Source organism: Ceratotherium simum, chromosome 21 (assembly GCF_057802395.1).
Source record: "Ceratotherium simum simum isolate JZ-2026a chromosome 21, ASM5780239v1, whole genome shotgun sequence".
Classification (NCBI taxonomy): domain Eukaryota; kingdom Metazoa; phylum Chordata; class Mammalia; order Perissodactyla; family Rhinocerotidae; genus Ceratotherium; species Ceratotherium simum.
In genome coordinates this window covers 8,341,959-8,360,997 of record NC_141920.1, presented here as the reverse complement: position 1 = coordinate 8,360,997, position 19,039 = coordinate 8,341,959, and the positions used below count along the sequence as shown (strand labels likewise).

General features: G+C 40.2%; 1 protein-coding gene across 4 annotated transcripts in view; it reads left to right on the top strand.

Annotated features, from left to right (window-relative positions):
• Positions 1–19,039, top strand: part of DOK5 (docking protein 5) — a 202,024-nt gene that overhangs the window by 105,202 nt on the left and 77,783 nt on the right. For all 4 annotated transcript variants that reach the window (XM_087445101.1, XM_087445102.1, XM_087445103.1 and 1 more), the window contains exon 6: positions 18,331–18,466. In XM_087445101.1, coding sequence (XP_087301227.1) covers positions 18,331–18,466 — 136 coding nt within the window. The remainder of the gene's footprint in view (positions 1–18,330; positions 18,467–19,039) is intronic.

The following is a 19,039-nucleotide window of genomic DNA, read 5'->3' as shown; positions in this document are numbered from 1 at the left end:
TTCTTATATAACCAGAGCTCCCTAAAACCATTGGGTGATCTTGTCAGAATATTACCCCTTGCCATTTAAGCTGCTCCATCAACAAGTGACAGACTTGCAAAGATATTGGTAATTTGAATATGCCTCCTGAGATGTGCATTAATGTATAAATTTTCTTAGTTTACTTTAATTCTGAAACCTCCTATTTGTTCTTGTAGTTTTGAGTGCAGGCACATACAGCCAGGCTTGTTCATCTTCCTGGGCAGCAGTATCATGATTGTGGGTCAGTAGCATCTTCTAGATGTCATTTCTTCCTCTCTTCCCTCAGTATAAGCAAACCTGACCATATCTCTATTTATTCCTTGAAAAACTTCAGAGTTGAAACAAACTTTTTAATAAAGTGCAATTGCACTGTTAATTGCCACTCATTGCCCCGGAGATAAAGAACAGTTAGTTTATTTGGGGGACTGAGAGACATGTTGCTTATTTTGTTTGAGGTTTTTCTAGTCTTGTGTTTGTTTCTTTCCACTTTGAAGCCCTGAAGCCTCGGTGAAGCACATCAGACTGGCAGGGGCTCTGATTTTTCCTGGGAAGATCCAGTTGACATGAAGCTCTAACTGTGGCAACATCTCCCATGGAACCAGTGTTGAAATGTTATTGTTTAAAGAAATGTGGCAGGTGTCCAGTCAGTTTTCCTGTTAATTTTACAGCTGGCTGCTGAGTTAGCATGCTTCAGTGTCGGGCTCTGCCTTGCCTTCTGACTGACTTAAATTAATGCCTGAGTTTAGCACCTGCAGGAGTGAGAGGTGCTCAGGTGACATCTGGCAGAACGCACTGAATAATTACCACACACGAGTGCTTCTCTTTACCAGTGGAGAGAGAGTCTCTTGCATGCTTTTGACATCATTTTAAGAGAAACTCTTAGATATGCCAAGAATATGTGAAAATCGACATTGCTTATACAAATTCTTTTCTTTAAATGGAGTGCACAAATTTGTGGAAAAGTATTTTTTGGATGTAAAGGCATCTGAACAGCCTTGGAAAAGAAATTATTCCTTTCTTGTGTTCATCACTCTAAAGACAAGTTTAATTGGTGAAATAACTTTTCATTGGAGAAGAAAATTGTTTACCCCTCTAATTGGTGAGTTTACAGGTAAAAGGACCATTTTTCTAGTGTAAATCGTTGAATATTCTCCATTTGTCTTCTTGATTTTAAGCTACTTAGTAATCTGTCATTTCTGAATATTTTATAGAGCATATACTCATTCTTATCAAAGGACTGAAAGCAAATTAACAAATAAAATGTACTCTGTTCTCCCTGCCATGTTGAGTAGAGAAATTCGAATACAAATGCACAGGATCTCACACGCAGGCTTGCTCAGGAGAAGTGAAATTCTCTTCTTTTGCAACAAAACAGAAACTACAGTTATGCCATTTACATGGCCATTCATTCTTCATTAGCATTTATCTAAAAACTAATTTTAATTATAAAAGTAACGCACATGTCTTATAAATATTCCATTAGTGGAGGCATGTGTGAAATCAGAAGGGAGAGTCCCCCCTTCTACTCCACAGAGTAACCTCTTTAAGAATCACCTCTAATAGATCTTGCTTTATTGCATGCCTGATCTCTGCCAGACGCTGTGCTGGGTGTGGGGGTGTAAAGACAGACCAGGCAAGGCCCCCATCGTAAGAGGCTTAGCTAGGTCCCCTCTACCGCTGAGCTTCTGTGATTTTAGCACGTGAAATCCCTAAAGGAAAGGATAACTTTCTCATGACCTTTGGACAAAAATTAGACACTCATCAATGCATCCTTTGTTGTGGCCTTCTTTGTTTATGTATATTTTTTATCTTATTTATTTTTCCAGCTTTATTGAAATATAATTGACATATAACATTGTATAAGTTTAAGGTGTACAACCTGATGATTTGTTACATGCATATGTTGTGAAATGATTACCACAATAAGGTCATTTAACACCTTTGTCACCTCACATAATTTCCATTTTGTGTGTGTGTGTACGGCAAGAATATTGAAGATCTACTCTCTTAGCAACTTTCAAGTATACAATACAGTATTTTAAACTATAGTCACCATGCTGTACATTATATCCCCAGAACTTATTCATCTTCTAACTGGAAGATGACCAACATCTCCCCATTTTCCTCACCTCCCAGTCCCTGGTAGCCACCATTTTACTGTTTCTATGAGTTTGGCTTTTTTAGATTCCCCATATAATTGAGATCGTACAATATTTGTCTTTCTCTGTCTGACTTATTTCACTCACCATAATGCCCTCAAGTTCCATCCAGGTTGTCACAAATGGCAGAATTTCCTTCTTTTTTATGGCTGAATAATGTTCCATCATATATATATGTCACATTTTCTTTATGAATTTATCCATTGGTGGACACTTTGGTTGTTTCCATGTCTTGGCTATTGTAAATAATGCTGCAGTGAGCATGGGGGTGCAAATATCGTTTTGAGAGAGTGATTTCATTTCCTTTGGATATACACCCAGAAGTGGAATTGCTGGATCATATGATAGTTCTATTTTTAATTTTTCGAAGACCCTCCATACCTTTTCCTATAGTGGCTGCACCAATTTACAGTCCACCAACAGTGCACAAGTGTTCCCTTTTCTCCCTATCCTTGCCAACACTTGTTATCTCTTGTCTTTTCCATCATAGCCATTCTCACAGGTGTGAGGTGATACCTCATTGTGGTTTTGATTTCCCTGATGATTAGTGATGTTGGGCATCTCTTAATGAACCTGTTGACCATTTGTGTGGTGTGGCCATCTTAATGTAGGTGATGGCCCACTGTTGTGTGTGATCACAATGGGTGTGATGGTACCTTAGAATCCTAGAAAGCACTAGTAAAAATTTATCATTTCTTCTTTCATCAGATATTCACTGAGTGCACCGTAGGAGCCTGGTGTGGTTCCAAGCACTGTGGATGTAGCAGTGAATAAAATGTACAAGAGTTCCATCACTATGAAACTTACTCTGTAGAGGACAGGGGATACAGACAACAACACACATTAAAAATAGTGAAATAGATGTTAGATTGTGTGAGTCCCGCAACAAAAAATAAAGTTGTTTAATATAAAATGCCAAAGGAAGGCTGCAATTTTAAATAGAGTGAGCAGGACTGGCTTTGCTGAGTCAGTGATGTTTGAGTAAAGTTCCACAGGAGGTGAGAAAGTGAGCCATGTAGGAATCTAGGGGAAGAGCATCCCAGCCAGAAGAAGGAGGCTGGGAAAAGATGCTGAGGGGAAGTGTATCTGGAGTGTGCAAGAAAGAGCCAGGATGCTGATGTGACTGGAGCGGAGTAAGTGAGGGAGAAGCAATGTATGATAAAGCTGGAGATGTGACAGGGTCAGGCCATGTGGAACTTGAAGGCCATTGTAAAGGCTTTGGCTTTTAGTCTTAGTCAAATGGGAAGCCATTGGGGGCTGCATAGAGTTGGGCAACTACAAAGTTTGAAAGAATGGTTCCCAAGACCTCTCTCACTTTTAACACCAATTGCAAGTTCAAGGATTCCCACAACCACTTAAGGTTTAATAATTTGCTAAAATGACTTATGGCGCTCACTGAAAGCTATTAAACTCATGGTTACAGTTTGTTACAGCAAAAGATACAGATTAAAATCAACTGAGGGAAGAAGTGCATGGGATGGAGTCCAGAAAAGTAGGAGACACGGAGATTCTGTTATGCTCTCCCTGTGGGGTCAGGACAGTGTTACTTTCCTTGTATCACTGTGTGACAATACACACAGAGGAGGCTCTCCTGAGGCAGAGGGATGTGTGACAATACGCACACACTATTGCCCACCAGGGAAGGTCTCCCAAACCACAGCATTCAGAGTTTTACAGGGGCTCTACCTGCATAATTGATTCACTGATTGCCCACATGGTTGATGATCTCAGTCTCTAGGTCAACTGATACCATGTGACCCAAAGCCCCCCCTAAATCATACTGTTACTATGTGGCTAGCCCAAGAACCCCATCCAAATAAAAATTACCTCCCAGGTAATTGCCATGGCAAAGGCCAGACCTCTTTTTGGACAAGATTAAATTCCTTACTGCACAGGGAGTGTTAAGCAAAGAAGTGACATGGTTTGACTTTTTTTATTAGACTTCCTCTGGCTAACACCAGTTAGATGGGAGTTGTAGTGCTCACGGTGAGGACAAGATCAGCTTCGTGCATGTAGGTAACAGTGAACATGGGCTAAGTGTTTGGACATTGACGTGTTTTAAAGCTAAAGCCAGAAGGATTTACTGACTGATTGAATGTGGGTTAGGAGAGAAAGAGAGGTGTTCACAACCCCCCAGGAGCAGCTAAAACTGCAGAGAAAGGGGCGGGGGCCTGGGCTGAAGATGATCTGACTTCAGTTTTGGACGTGTTAACTTCAAGGCTCATCCAGCAATTTCCCTCTCTTACTAAACTGGCTTTTCATCCTGTCAGGGATTAGTAAAGCAAGACATCATGTTTGGGTTTAGAAACTGTGAAAAACACTTCAATTTCAACCCACTGCTTATAACGTGGTAGAGCAAGAAGACTAAATGAAAATGCTTTTTCGACAGAAGGAGCTGGATCTAGGTCATGGCATAAGATGAGAAAGCAAAACGGAAGGAAAAAGCGATCTTTCTTTGACTTTATTTACACGTTAAGTGATTAAGAACAGATATAATTAATAAACTACCACTATCTCTTATACTAGCCATGTTCTATGACTTCAGATAATTTTTGTTTTCACAAACCTTGAAGTTCACATACATCAGGATTAGAATTTGTATCTAAAAAGTGATAACAATGGCCTCAGCACACATTTAGGAGAACTCTGTTAGGAAACCTGGTGACATCGATGTTGAAACTGCGGGAGAAAGGACAGTGTGTGGCAATGCACAGTCTGAATTGGGACCTTCATCTTCATCCTGCTCCCTCTGCTAATAAGCTTTATATCCACAGACACAGTGTACTTCACTGGAGCTGGAGAAACAAAGCATTCTATTTTGTTTTTTGCATCATAGTTTTTATTTAATGAAAGCTGATTCTTTTCGTAAAGGGAGACTCCCATTTCTGAATTCGTATTTTCATTCTCCGGGAAGAGGTTTATGTCATTCTGTTTCACACGCTCATGAGCCTCACACACAAGCTCTCCCCCAGCCACACACATTCCATTCTCATGCATCCTATTCTTGCTTCCCCACTGTTTGGGGATGTGGTCGTCCCCACTTCCTTCAAGGCAGAGATGTGGTTGTGCCTCCCTCATGAAGTTTTCCTCGAGAACCCCTGGCCTCATTGGCTGTGACCCTTACACGGTTAAAATAACAACAACAACAAATCCCAAGTAAATGCTGACTTGTCAGATCCTTTGCTGAATACAAAACACAGTTTCCCACTACCCTGTGAGGTTTGGTCAATCTTATTATCACATTTGAAATATGAGGCCACTGAAACTTCGAGGGGTCTAGGAATTTAACCAAGGTCACGATTCCAGCATAGGAGGGAGCTGAGATTGAGACTTGTTATCTCCCACACCACTTGGAGCAGGGGTCTAGGAACCACATCGTGTTTCCCAAAATGTGGGATGATGTTGGGCGGTTTGAGGCATAATGTTACATAAATGTGACTCTCACAGTGAGGAAGTTATTTTCTTTTCAATTACCTTTTTGATCCTTTTGATTAAATTATAGAGAAACACTTCATTTGGGTGCTGGCATGTCTTAAACACATCTTCTAACACTTTCTAATTTACCTATGTTACCAGCAAGTGAGCATACTTCCAGCTCAGATCTTTGACGAGAGGACCTAGACAGAGTTTACTAACATTATTTTGTTTTCATTGTGTTTATTTTCATGTCTACTTTCAATTTACGGCAGAGCATACTGGCTTTTGATACTGATTTGATGATTCCATTTACAATACATTTGTTTAAGGGGATAAAGGCTGAGTTGATTAAAAAATATTAAATAGGCAGCACAAAAATTTGATAAATAAAGGAAAGTTGTATGTGAATGACTGATGTTCCCAAGAGCTGTCCCACGCTCAGAGGCCTGAGCAGCACAGTGGTACATCACGGAATGTCTTGCATTGATTGCTGTATCTCTCCTACTGGTCGCAGCAAAGGCCAGGGAAACCATCGCAGTAGTAGGGGGCCTAGGTTGCCCTGACCTTCAGCCAACACACACACACACACACACACACACACACACACAGCACTAGGAGAGTCAACTGCTACCTTATCTGAAGCTGAGATCAACCAGGCAATGACGCCAAAGATTGGGACAGGCGAGACAGCGCAGATCCACAAGTGCAGGATGTAGTCTTTACCCCACCTGACCACAGTCTGTGGTGAAGCAACAGTCCCCCGAACCCAGAAGCTGCCTTTTGTATGCAGCCTCTTTACCATTTAAGCATGAGTCAGCTTCTCCCTCATCCACTTGTTTTAGGCACCCCAACAAAGTACGGCCATATCAATATTGCTGATGTCAGTTGTGCCAATGTAGAGAACCTCTGTTCTATATTACAAGCTCCTAACAGACCCCGTCTCAGATTTTTCTTCAAGAGGAAGCTACTAGATCCCCTGTGGTTAAGCCTCTTGTTTACTTCATTTTGTGTTCCTATGTGTGTTTTCTTGTCACAGTGTCTTTGGCTTTGCCATAGCCTCGGCTGGGGGAGGGGTCATGCTCCATTGGTTCAAACCAGATTTGTAGTTCACCTCACGTTTACAGACAAAAGAATGCAAACTGCTGCACTTTTTTGCTCACAATTTTGTGTCCCTCTCTACAAGGTGCTTCTGATCTGTTTCTCTCAGGTTTTTGGCTTTCTAATTTTCTCTTTTACTAACGCTGACCCCTATTCCTCTTCCCAGCTATACCTTTCCTTTCTTAATTGCTCCTCTGACCAATATGTCTCATTCCACCATTATATTATTCTTGAACCCGTTCACATAGGTAGGTCTTGTCTAATCAAATAAATTGGAAATGCTTCAAAAAAAGCCCATGTTTTTACCTCTGTTTACAACCATCACCGCCGCTATTATGATTTGCCTTATGTTAGTCTGACAAGTACTGTATTCTTCCAATTATAATATGTAATTGGAAATGTAAAATTTAACATTGATTTAATAACCACTTTTGCAGGGATAGAGAGAAGAAAAGAGTACCTTAAATATACATGTTGAGTATAAGATATATCTTGCTTTTAGCAATGTCCAAATATTCTAAACACACACACACCCACACCCACACACATGCACAAAATATATCTTGAAAGTTAGGAAAATGGAACTGACTGGCTTTCTAATCTCATAAGTTTACTTATTAATACTGTCCACTATGAGATAATCTATTTTGGTTTTCATAATTTCAGTCTCATTAGTATTTTTCTTTTCTTTTTTTTTTTTTAATTTTTTGTTTATTGCAGTAACATTGGTTTATAACATTGTAAAAATTTCAGGTGTACATCATTGTACTTCTATTTCTGCATAGATTACATCATGCTCACCACCAAAATACTAATTACAACCCATCACCACACACATGTATCAAATTATCCCTTTCACCCTCCTCCCTCCCCCCTTCCCCTCTGGTAACCACCAATCCAATCTCTGTCCCTATGTGTTTGTTTATTGTTGTTATTATCTACTACTTAATGAAGGAAATCATATGGTATTTGACCTTCTCCCTCTGACTTATTTCATTTTGCATTATACCCTCAATGTCCATCCATGTTGTCACAAATGGCTGGATTTCATCGTTTCTTATGGCTGAGTAGTATTCCATTGTGTATATATACCACAGCTTCTTTATCCATTCGTCCCTTGATGGGCACTTAGGTTGCTTCCAAGTCTTAGCTATTGTGAATAACGCTGCAATGAACACAGGGGTGCATGTACCTTTGCAAATTGGTGTTTTCAAGTTCTTTGGATAAATACCCAACAGTGGAATAGCTGGATCATATGGTAGTTCTATCCTTGATTTTTTGAGGAATCTCCATACTGTTTTCCATAGTGGCTGCACCAGTTTGCACTCCCACCAGCAGTGTATGAGAGTTCCCTTCTCTCCACATCCTCTCCAACACATGTTGTTTCCTGTCTTGTTAATTATAGCCATTCTGACGGGCGTGAGGTGATATCTCATTGTAGTTTTGATTTGCATTTCCCTGATAGTTAGTGATTTTGAACATCTTTTCATGTGTCTGTTGGCCATCTGTATATCTTCTTTGGAGAAATGTCTGTTGAGGTCTTTTGCCCATTTTTAATTGGGTTGGTAGATTCTGTTGTTGAGATGCATGAGTTCTTTATATATTTTGGAGATTAAGCCCTTATCAGATGTATGGTTTGCAAATATCTTCTCCCAATTGTTAGGTTGTCTTTTCGTTTTGTTGATGGTTTCCTTTGCTGTGCAGAAGCTTTTTAGTTTGATGTAGTCCCATTTGTTTATTTTTTCTATTGTTTCTCTTGCCCGGTCAGATGTGGTGTTTGAAAAGATGTTGCTAAGACCGATGTCGAAGAGCGTACTGCCTATGTTTTCTTCTAGAAGTTTCATAGTTTCAGGTCTTACATTCAAGTCTTTAATCCATTTGGAGTTAATTTTTGTGTATGGTGTAAGGTAAGGGTCTACTTTCATTTTTTTGCATGTGGCTATCCAGTTTTACCAACACCATTTGTTGAAGAGACTTTATTTTCCCCATTGTATGTTCTTGGCTCTTTTGTCAAAGATTAGCTGTCCATAGACGTGTGGGTTTATTTCTGGACTTTTGATTCTATTCCATTGATCTGTGTGTCTGTTTTTGTGCCAGTACCATGCTGTTTTGGTTACTATAGCTTTGTAGTATATTTTGAAATCAGGGAGTGTGATACCTCCAGCTTTGTTCTTTTTTCTCAGGATTCCTTTAGCTATTTGGGGTCTTTTGTTGTTCCATATAAACTTTAGGTTTCTTTGTTCTATTTCTGTGAAAAATGTTGTTGGAACTTTGATAGGGATTGCATTGAATCTATAGATGGCTTTAGGAAGTATGGACATCTTAACTATGTTAATTCTTCCAATCCAAGAGCACGGAATATCTTTCCATTTCTTTGTGTCTTCTTCAATTTCTTTCAGCAATGTTTTATAGTTTTCGGTGTACAGATCTTTCACCTCTTTGGTTAAGTTTATTCCTAGGTATTTAATTCTTTTTGTTGCAATTGTAAATGGGATGGTATTCTTAATTTCTCTTTCTGCTACTTCGTTGTTAGTGTACAGAAATGCAACTGATTTTTGTATGTTGATTTTGTATCCTGCAACTTTACCATATTTGTTTATTACTTCTAAAAGTTTTCTGGTGGATTCTTTAGGGTTTTCTATATATAAAATCATGTCATCTGCAAATAGTGACAGTTTCACTTCTTCCTTTCCAATTTGGATCCCTTTTATTTCTTTCTCTTGCCTGATTGTTCTGGCTAGGACTTCCAATACTATGTTAAATAGGAGTGGTGACAGTGGGCATCCTTGTCTGGTTCCTGTTCTTAGAGGGATAGCTTTCAGTTTTTCACCATTGAGGATGACATTAGCTGTGGGTTTCTCATATATGGTCTTTATTATGTTGAGGTACTTTCTTTCTATACCCATTTTATTCAGAGTTTTTATCATAAATGGATGCTGTATCTTGTCAAATGCTTTCTCTGCATCTATTGAGATGATCATGTGATTTTTGTTCTTCATTTTATTAATGTGGTGTATTACGTTGATTGATTTGCAAATGTTAAACCATCCCTGTATACCTGGAATAAATCCCACTTGATCATGGTGTATAATCTTTTTAACGTATTGTTGTATGCGATTTGCTAGTATTTTGTTGAGGATTTTCGCATCGATGTTCATCAGTGATATTGGCCTGTAATTTTCTTTTTTTGTGTTGTCCTTGTCTGGTTTTGGTATCAGGGTAATGTCAGCTTCGTAGAATGAGTTAGGAGCTTCCCCCTCCTCAATTTGTTGGAAGAGTTTGAGAAGGATAGGTATTAAGTCTTCTTTGAATGTTTGGTAGAATTCACCAGGGAAGCCGTCTGGTCCTGGACTTTTATTTTTGGGGAGGGTTTTGATTACTGTTTCGATCTCCTTACTGGTGATTGGTCTATTCAAATTCTCTACTTCTTCTTGATCCAGTTTTGGAAGGTTGTATCATTCTAAGAATTTATCCATTTCTTCCAGATTGTCGAATTGGTTGGCATATAGCTTTTCATAGTATTCTCTTATAATCTTTTGTATTTCTGAGGTGTCTGTTGTAACCTCTCCTCTTTCATTTCTGATTTTACTTATTTGTGCCTTCTCTCTTTTTTTCTTGGTGAGTCTAGCTAAAGGTTTGTCAATTTTGTTGATCTTTTCAAAGAACCAGCTCTTGGTTTTATTAATTTTTCTATTGTTTTTGGTCTCTATTTCATTTATTTCTGCTCTGATTTTTATTATTTCCCTTCTTCTACTGATTTTGGGCTTTGTTTGTTCTTCTTTTTCCAGTTCCTTTAGGTGCATTGTTAGATTGTTTATTTGAGATTTTTCTTCTTTGTTGAGATAGGCCTGTATCGCTAAAAACTTCCCTCTTAGAACCGCTTTTGCTGTATCCCATAAATTCTGGCATGTCGTATTTTCATTTTCATTTGTCTCCAGGTATTTTTTGATTTCTTCTTTGATCTCTTCGTTAACCCAGTTGTTGTTCAGTAGCATTTTGTTTAATCTCCATGTATTTGTGGCTTTTCTGATTTTCTTCCTATAGTTGATTTCTAGTTTCATACTGTTGTGGTCAGAAAAGATGCTTGGTATTATTTCAATCTTCTTAAATTTATGGAGACTAGTTTTGTGACCTAATATGTGATCAATCCTGGAGAATGTTCCATGTGCATTTGAAAAGAACGTGTATTCTTCGGTTTTTGGATGGAATGCTCTGTATATATCTACTAGGTCCATCTGTTCTAGTGTGTCGTTTAAGGCCAATGTTTCCTTATTGATCTTCTGTTTGGATGATCTATCCGTTGGTGTAAGTGGAGTGTTAAAGTCCCCTACTATTATTGTGTTACTGTCTATTTCTGTTTTTATGTCTGTTAATAATTGCTTTATATATTTAGGTACACCTACATTGGGTGCGTAGATATTTACAAGTGTTACATCCTCTTGTTGGATTGTTCCCTTGATCATTATGTAATGCCCTTCTTTGTCTCTTTTTACAGTTTTTGTTTTAAAGTCTATTTTGTCTGATATGAGTACTGCTACCCCAGCTTTCTTTTCATTGCCATTTGCATGGAGTATCTTTTTCCATCCCTTCACTTTCAGTTTGTGAGTGTCTTTAGGTCTGAAGTGTGTCTCTTGTATGCAGCATATATATGGGTCTTGTTTTTATCCAGTCAGCCACCCTATGCCTTTTAATTGGAGCATTTAGTCCATTGACGTTTAAAGTAGCTATTGATAAGTATGTACTTACTGCCATTTTTAACTTTTTTTTTTTCTCAGTGTTTTAGTAGTCCTTCTCTGTTCCTTACTTCTTCTATACAGAATTGATGGTCACTTTAGTTTGACCTCTGTCTGAAAGCTGTACTCTTTAACTCCCCTCCTCCCTCATTTTATGTTTTTGATATCATATCTAACCTCTTTTTTGTGCATTTGTATCCATCACGTTCTTATCATGGAAATAGATAATTTTTCCTATTTGTGGTCTTCTCTTTTCCCCTTAAATCAGTCCCTTTAACATTTCTTGTAGCACTGGTTTCTTGGTGACAAACTCCTTTAATTTTTGCTTGTCTGGGAAAATTTTGATCTCTCCTTCCATTTTGAATGATAACCTTGCTGGATAGAGTATTCTTGGCTGTAAGTTTTTTCCTTTTAGCACTTTAAATATATCGTGCCATTCTCTTCTAGCCTGTAAGGTTTCTGCTGAGAAGTCAGCTGATAGCCTTATGGGGTTTCCTTTGTATGTAACTTGACATTCTCTTGCGGCTTTTAGGATTCTCTCTTCATCTTTAATTCTGGACATTTTGATTATGATGTGTCTTGGTGTGGGCCTCTTTGGGTTTATCTTGTTTGGGGCTCTCTGTGCCTCCTGTACCTGGATGTCTGTTTCCTTCCTTAGGTTAGGGAAGTTTTCATCTATTATTTCTTGAAATAGATTCTCTGCCCCCTTATCTCACTCTTCTCCTTCCAGGACACCTATAACACGGATGTTAGTGTGCTTGATGTTGTCCCAGAGGTCCCTTAGACTGTCCTCACTCTTTTTAATTCTTTTCTCTTTTACCTGTTCACCTTGGGTAATTTCTTCTAGTCTTTCTTCCAGCTCACAGATCCGTTCTTCTGTATCCTCTACTCTGCTTTTGAGTCCCTCTAATGAATTTTTCATTTCCAGTATTGTATTCTTCATTTCTGATTGGTTCTTTTTTATATCTTCCATTTCTTTGTTGACATTCTCACTGAGTTCATCTATTCTTCTCCCCAGATCAGTGAGCATCCTTAACACTCTTAGTTTGAACTCTGTCAGGTAGGTTGCTCATTTCTGTTTCACTTAGTTCCTTTTCTGGGGTTTTGTCCTGTTCCCTTACTTGGAATGTATTCTTTTGCCTCCTCATTTTGCCTCTTTCCCTGTGCTTGTGTCTACGTATTAGGTAGGTCAGCTACGTCTCCTGCTCTTGGATAGGTGACCTTATGTAAGTGATGCCTTAGGAGGCTTCCAGTGTGCTTCCCTCAGTTCTCAATGTTCCAGGGGTGGCCCCTATGTGGGCTACGTGTGTCCTTCTGTTGTGGCCTGTTTGCTCTCCCTGTAGGCGCCCAGGGAGGCTGAGTTATGCTCCTGGCCAGCTGTTGTAATGCTCAGCTGCTTGTAGTTGTTGTGGGCCCTTCAGTCTCTTTATCAGGTGTGGGGAGCCCCAGCACAGTTGGCTGCAAGTTCTAATACCACATTTGTGTTGCAGTATTTCTTTTAAGTGAGTAGGCCCCCACCGTGGCAGGTTGTTAGGCTCAGGGCCTTACAATTGCTGTAAGCCTCTAGCCTATTATGTCTCTTGTCAGCTCTCTGAGGATTAGCAGCTGGGTGGGGCTAGCCTCAGGCACAGGAGCATCCAATTGTTTTAGGCTTTGGAAGGTGGGGCAAACCTCCTATGTGGGTCTTTGAGAAGCACAAGTCTTCTGCAGCTGACAAGCCCTGTTGCCCACAGGTCCACACACACAGTCAACACAGTCCTGCCCCGTGTGAGCGCCCCGACCCCCAAGCGGACCCAGTCTCTCCACGGCGGGAGCCCCACACACTCCGCCACCACCCCACACTCTCCACCCGCTCCTTGTGCACACCCTGCCCCGCTAAAGTCGGCTCAGTTGCCAGGCTGCAGAGCATCCAGTCACCAATCTATGCAGGCCCACACATTGCCTGAGGGCTTGTTGTTGGGTGGGGCCCGTCTCTAGGGTGGGCTGCCTGCCCTGGCTGAGCTGGATTAAATTGGTGCTCTAGCGGGTGGAGCAGACCCTGGGCTAGCAGGCCTCAGGGAGAACTCCAATGGCGTCTGTGTCAGCACGCTCACACCAGGCCACAACAAGGACCGCCGCCAAGGTCCCAGTCCCTGGAGAGGTCTCACCCCTCACCGAGATGCACTCAGGGCCTATTAGGTGAGTCTCTTGTCACCAAAGTACTGTGCACCTTTCTTTCTGGTGATTTTAGGATGCTTTCTGGAACGGGTGAGTTTGTGCGTGGGCCCTTTAAGAGCCAGTTTTAGTTTCTTTGTGAACCGGGTTTTCTGGGGGTGCTCCCCAATGCTTTAGTAGCAGGCAAAGTCAGATATTATGCCGCTGGTCTCGATTGTGCTGGGTCCGCAAAATGCCCACAGCGGGGGCGCTCCCCATCAGGGCCCCGCGCCTCCAGGGAGGCTGTGTACCTGTGAGCTGCTCCTGGCGGCCGTGAAGCTGGCGGCTTGTGAAGGCGGCGTTTTTCTCTCCAGAAGGGAGTCTCTGCCTCTTCCACCTCAGTTAGGATTGTCCGTTGTTGCAGGAGTTCCTCTCATCCAGTTCTCAGTTCTGTCTCAGGGGTAATTTTTCCAGGAGTAGTTGTAAATTGGCTGTGTCCACGGGAAGAGGTGAGTTCAGAGTCTGCCTACGCCGCCATCCTGACTCTCCTCTCCTCATTAGTATTTTTCTAATAAAATATGTTGGTGTGAAGTGTCATTGGCAAAGAGAGGGAACAGAGTTTCTCAAGTTGGGCATTCGGTGCCAGCGGGAACCATTGCCTCAGGTGGTGACTTCGCAGTAGAGAGGACCACAGAACACGCATGCTCAGTTCAGCACTCTAGACACGGAGGCGTCCCTCCTCCCACCCCTCCCAACGTGTTGGCCCCACTCGACCTTGTCCCACCTCAAGGCGTTCTATGCGCAGTTGCTCCTGTGGGACTGTTCTTCCTGCTTTGTCTTCCTAACCACTCTCCTCCCCAGGGTGGATCAGTCAATCCTCAATTTAAATAAAACTGGCTCAAGGAAGCCTGACTCAGATACTGGTGACACCTTTTCCTAGCACTTCCTGGTCTTTCACAATCCATTCTGCAGTTATTTATTAAGCACCCAATATAAGCCACTGGTGGAAAAGCTAGGAATAAATCAGAACAAAATCTCTTCTACATGGAGCTTACATTCCAGTGGAATAATGGAAGTCCACATTAAAGGAAGATTTACTTTGTGCATCTTCATATCATATATAATACTTTCAATAAATCTAGGTAACAGTTACTATCATTCTGTTTATTTTACAAATGGTAAAGCAGGCTTAGAGAGGTTGAATGATGTGTACCAGGTTACACGGCTGGTAAGGGGCGCCCCCAGCCAGGCAATGTGGAGCCCAAGTCTTACCTCTTATTTCACTCTGCCTTCATACATATTTGTTGTGTACGTGAATGAATGAATTTCCCAGTACTTTCTGATTTCTTGATTTTCTCCTGGATTCTTGACCAATTGCATATTCAATGGCTTGGAGTGACAGGCATATCATTTAGGCAAAATAATTATTGAGAAATTCAAACCTAAGTGCATCTATATGGCCACGGTGTTCTTATATCTCAATTTTTGTCTTCACAAAGGAAACAGGAAAGGCCCAACTTAAACTTGTTATTTTACCTTCTCTGGGTTTCCATGCACTGGTTCTGTTCGTGTAAGGCCACGAGGAAAGAGTGTTGGGGCATTTTGGATGCTGGAAAAGTGTCCAAGGTAAAAGTCAATGGGTCAAAAGAAAGAAAGGAATTGGAACCATCAAGGTCAGAATATGTGTGCGTGCTCTTCTACGCTGGATAAACCATTCGGACGTCTTTGTTCTGTCCTGTGTTTTCTCCGGAGACGAAAAGCAGACGTTGCTGTGTTAGGTTATGTAAGACCATTAGCCTGTTGCATGTGCTTTTCTTCATACTTCTTTCCTTTTTTCTTTTTTTCTATTTTTTCCTTACTTGCTTTGGGAAGTTGGCCCATTATATTATTTTAACGAAGGCCTGTGGTAACATTTTTAATGGATTGTAAAGCTTCTTATTGAAACAGTACCAAGCAAAGCTATGGGGAGGGGGTGAATGAAATAAAAGAGCTCATGGACAGAGGTCAGAAGAGACTTTATGGAAGACCATCTGAAGGCCAGTTTTTGTTTATTATCAACTTCCTGGGTCCTGCTGTTCAACTGAAGGACATACGCCTTTGAACGGCATGGCCAAAGTCCCAACAATTCAACCCGAAGGCCTAATTTCTGTTCTGTTTAGAGCTCTTTAGTGCATTTTGTCTCTTTAATGCAAACTGGTGGCCTCCTGGCCAGATCTGGTCGATAGAAGCATTTTGGCCCCCACAAATAAAAAAAATGGAATAAGTGGCAAGCTTTAAAAATTCAGGTTATTTCACATAAAAATTAAGATTTCTGGCTTCTCTTCAACAGTCAGAAGCTGTGGCCACATTGGGCTCACATCCCCCATGTGGATACCTGACTAGGGTTGCCTGGTGGCTGCTATCCGTTATCCACACTTCCTCTGCTCTGTGTTGTAGTGGGTCTGAGCCACTTTATCCATTCACCTTCTTTGTCTAAGCCCTGATGGGATTTAAGGTTGTGACTCCTGGTCCTTTTCGTAAGTGGTAAGTGGTGTGTGTGTGTGAGTGTGTGCAAATGTATGTGTGTATAAGTGTGTGCCTCTCAGATCCTCACGTGGAGGCTAGGGGAGTCTGTGTACTTTAAAAAAGAATACTTGGTACTATAATTGTTTTGATTTCATTTGTTTTTTATCTCATTAATTATTTAGAGCTGCAAATGTCATTAAAGGAAGGTTGTAGATTCATTATTAATCAAATGCAGACATGGGATAAAAGAATGATTTTCAAAGAGGTCTTATCAATTAGTGGGTCATAATATAATTTAACCATTTCACCACCAGTATTAAAAAATCAAATAGAATAGAAAATATCAACATTATAAATTGGTGATAGATAGCTAGCTAGCTAGACAGACAGATATACTGGGTAAACTATATTTATTACTGTAGATTGTAGTTTCAAAAACTTTAAAAGTCACTAAATTGTCAAGTTTGAGAAACAGTTGCAGGGTTTGATATTAATCAATCATCCAATTATCCCATGTCTGCATTTGATTAATAATGAATGACGTTTCTGAGTAACAGGTACCTTCATCCTTTCTGGAACCTAGGTTGACATATAAGTAAGTAAATAAATAATGACCTCTGCCCTGGGGGAAACAGAAGGCCACTTCTTCCTCTTAAAGAATTGATTATGGTTACTTCCTCCTCTTAACGAATTATATGTCCAAATTTGATGAACAAAAGAGATGTGAAAAACGTTAGGACCTTGCAGCATTAGTTGACAAGTGGTAGAGTCAAATTTGTATGGTGGCCTAAATAAGAAGAGGATAGCAGTGGGGGTTGAACTGTTTTAGGAAGTCTTCAGGAAGGAAATGGGACTTGAGTGAAAATGCTTTGAATTTTAGTTTTTAGTTCTTCATTAGATTAGCATGACAATAGTTAAAATCACGTGCTCAAACTCATGAGCTAGTTCTTTGTATTAGCTCATTGAAAGAGCCATCCATTTTTTGTTTTTCTTCTTCTCACGTAGCCCTTATTATTGAAATTCAAGCTAGGCAGGTTTTGACCAATGACATCACCATGCCCTATATGCTGAAAACTGCCATATGGCCTTGGTATTGGGCCAAGTGTGGAAAATTAGATGGGGATAAATCTTCCTATTTTTACCACATTCATTCCATAGACTGGGGTAGATAAAATAATTAATGGTGGTTTGGGTTGAAAATTTGCTTGGTTTCCATGTTGTGTTAAACAGTTCTTTAGATGTAAGCAAAACTCAGTCACTACAGCCAGTATTCAATTTTTCAGCAAGAGATTCTGAGATGGAAGGAGTGGAATTGTGTCTTAGAATCAGTAGGTTCTTTGAAACAAACAAACGGAAACAACCTCTTCGTTTACTGTTGATATATGTACTTATCAAAATCAGAACTTCATCCTCGCACATAATTTTGTCCAAGTTCTTTAAAAATATTTAGAGTAATTAAATATATTTGGTAATTATATGTATAAACTATATGTATATATACACATACATATATATACTAAAATATACTTAGTAATTAAAACACTTTTATTTGGTTCTTGCCTAATTGTGTCTACTAATCCTCCCTTATTAATGGAATTCATTTCTGTTTTTTTAACAGTCTGAAGTGGAGATGATCTTCCTCATAATCCTTAATGTCAATTATGAAACCCATATAGCTTTCCTTGAGGAACTTCTCTTATGTTCCACACATTAATTCAGCAGTCATGCTTATTAAAAAAAAAATTCTTAGGTGCATTTGATCCATCCCATTGAGTGAAAGCTGGAGTAAAATTTGATCTATGATTTTGGAAATGAAAGAATCCTTAAAGCCAGTCTCTGTAAAGAAAGTTAGAACAGAATCTGCGAGTCATAGAATCTTCCTTTCACCTCTGAGCTGAATGGCATAGTTTCTGATTCACGGACTGTAATGAGAACGAGTTGCACAGGTAGCTTCTTTGAGAGTAGTAAGGTGAAGTACAGGGATTATACTAAGAATCGAGAAATGGCTTTGTTATTAATCTTCTGCTTTGCTTCTTGACAAAAAATTCAACACTGTGTTGGCCTAGAGTGGTTGGTTCCCTGCCCATATTAATAACAATTAATGAGAAGTTTTGATTCTAGTTAAGTTTGTTTAGTAAATGTGAACGAGAATCCTAACCTCATACAAAATAAATGGGTCTAGTCTCATGGATTGTTCTAGGCTGTCAGTGCCTTGCACTTCTAGGAGCTGGATTTTCAGAAGCCTTCTGTTTTTGTTTTCACAGGATGTGTGAGACTGGTGAAGGGCTGTTTATCTTTCAAACGCGAGATGGGGAAGCCATCTACCAGAAAGTCCACTCTGCTGCCTTGGCTATAGCTGAGCAGCATGAACGCTTGCTACAGAGCGTGAAAAATTCAATGGTACGTTTGGCATTTCTTCCTTAGAACCCAGTGTATACAACTATAGAGTGCAATCTTGGAATCTTTGTGCTGAAAAATATGGGCAGCATTATTTGGGCAGATGGTTTACTCCTAAACTCAGCAATGGTTTCCTTGGATTAAATGCCATCCTTGGAAAGCCCAAAGTGGCCAATTAGTAACAGAGTAACCATACTTTCCTGGTTCTCTACTTTGTGCCTCAATTGTTCTATGTGTGTGTCTTAATAAGTTCGGGCTCCTAAAACAAATAGCATAGACTGGGTGGCCTATGAACCACAGAAATTTATTTATTTCTCACTGGGAAGCTGGGAAGTCCAAGATCAAGGTGCCAGCAGCTTCGTTGTCTGGTGGGGACCACTTCTTGGTTCATAGATGGTTGTCTTTTTCTCTGTGTCTCACGTGACGTAAGGGGTGAGGGATCTCTCTGGGGTCTCTTTTATAAGGGCACTAATCCCATTCATGAGGGCTCTATCCTCATGCCCTAATCTCCTCCCAAAGGCCCCACTTCCTGTACCATCACCTGGGGAGTTAAGATTTCAACATATGAATTTAGGG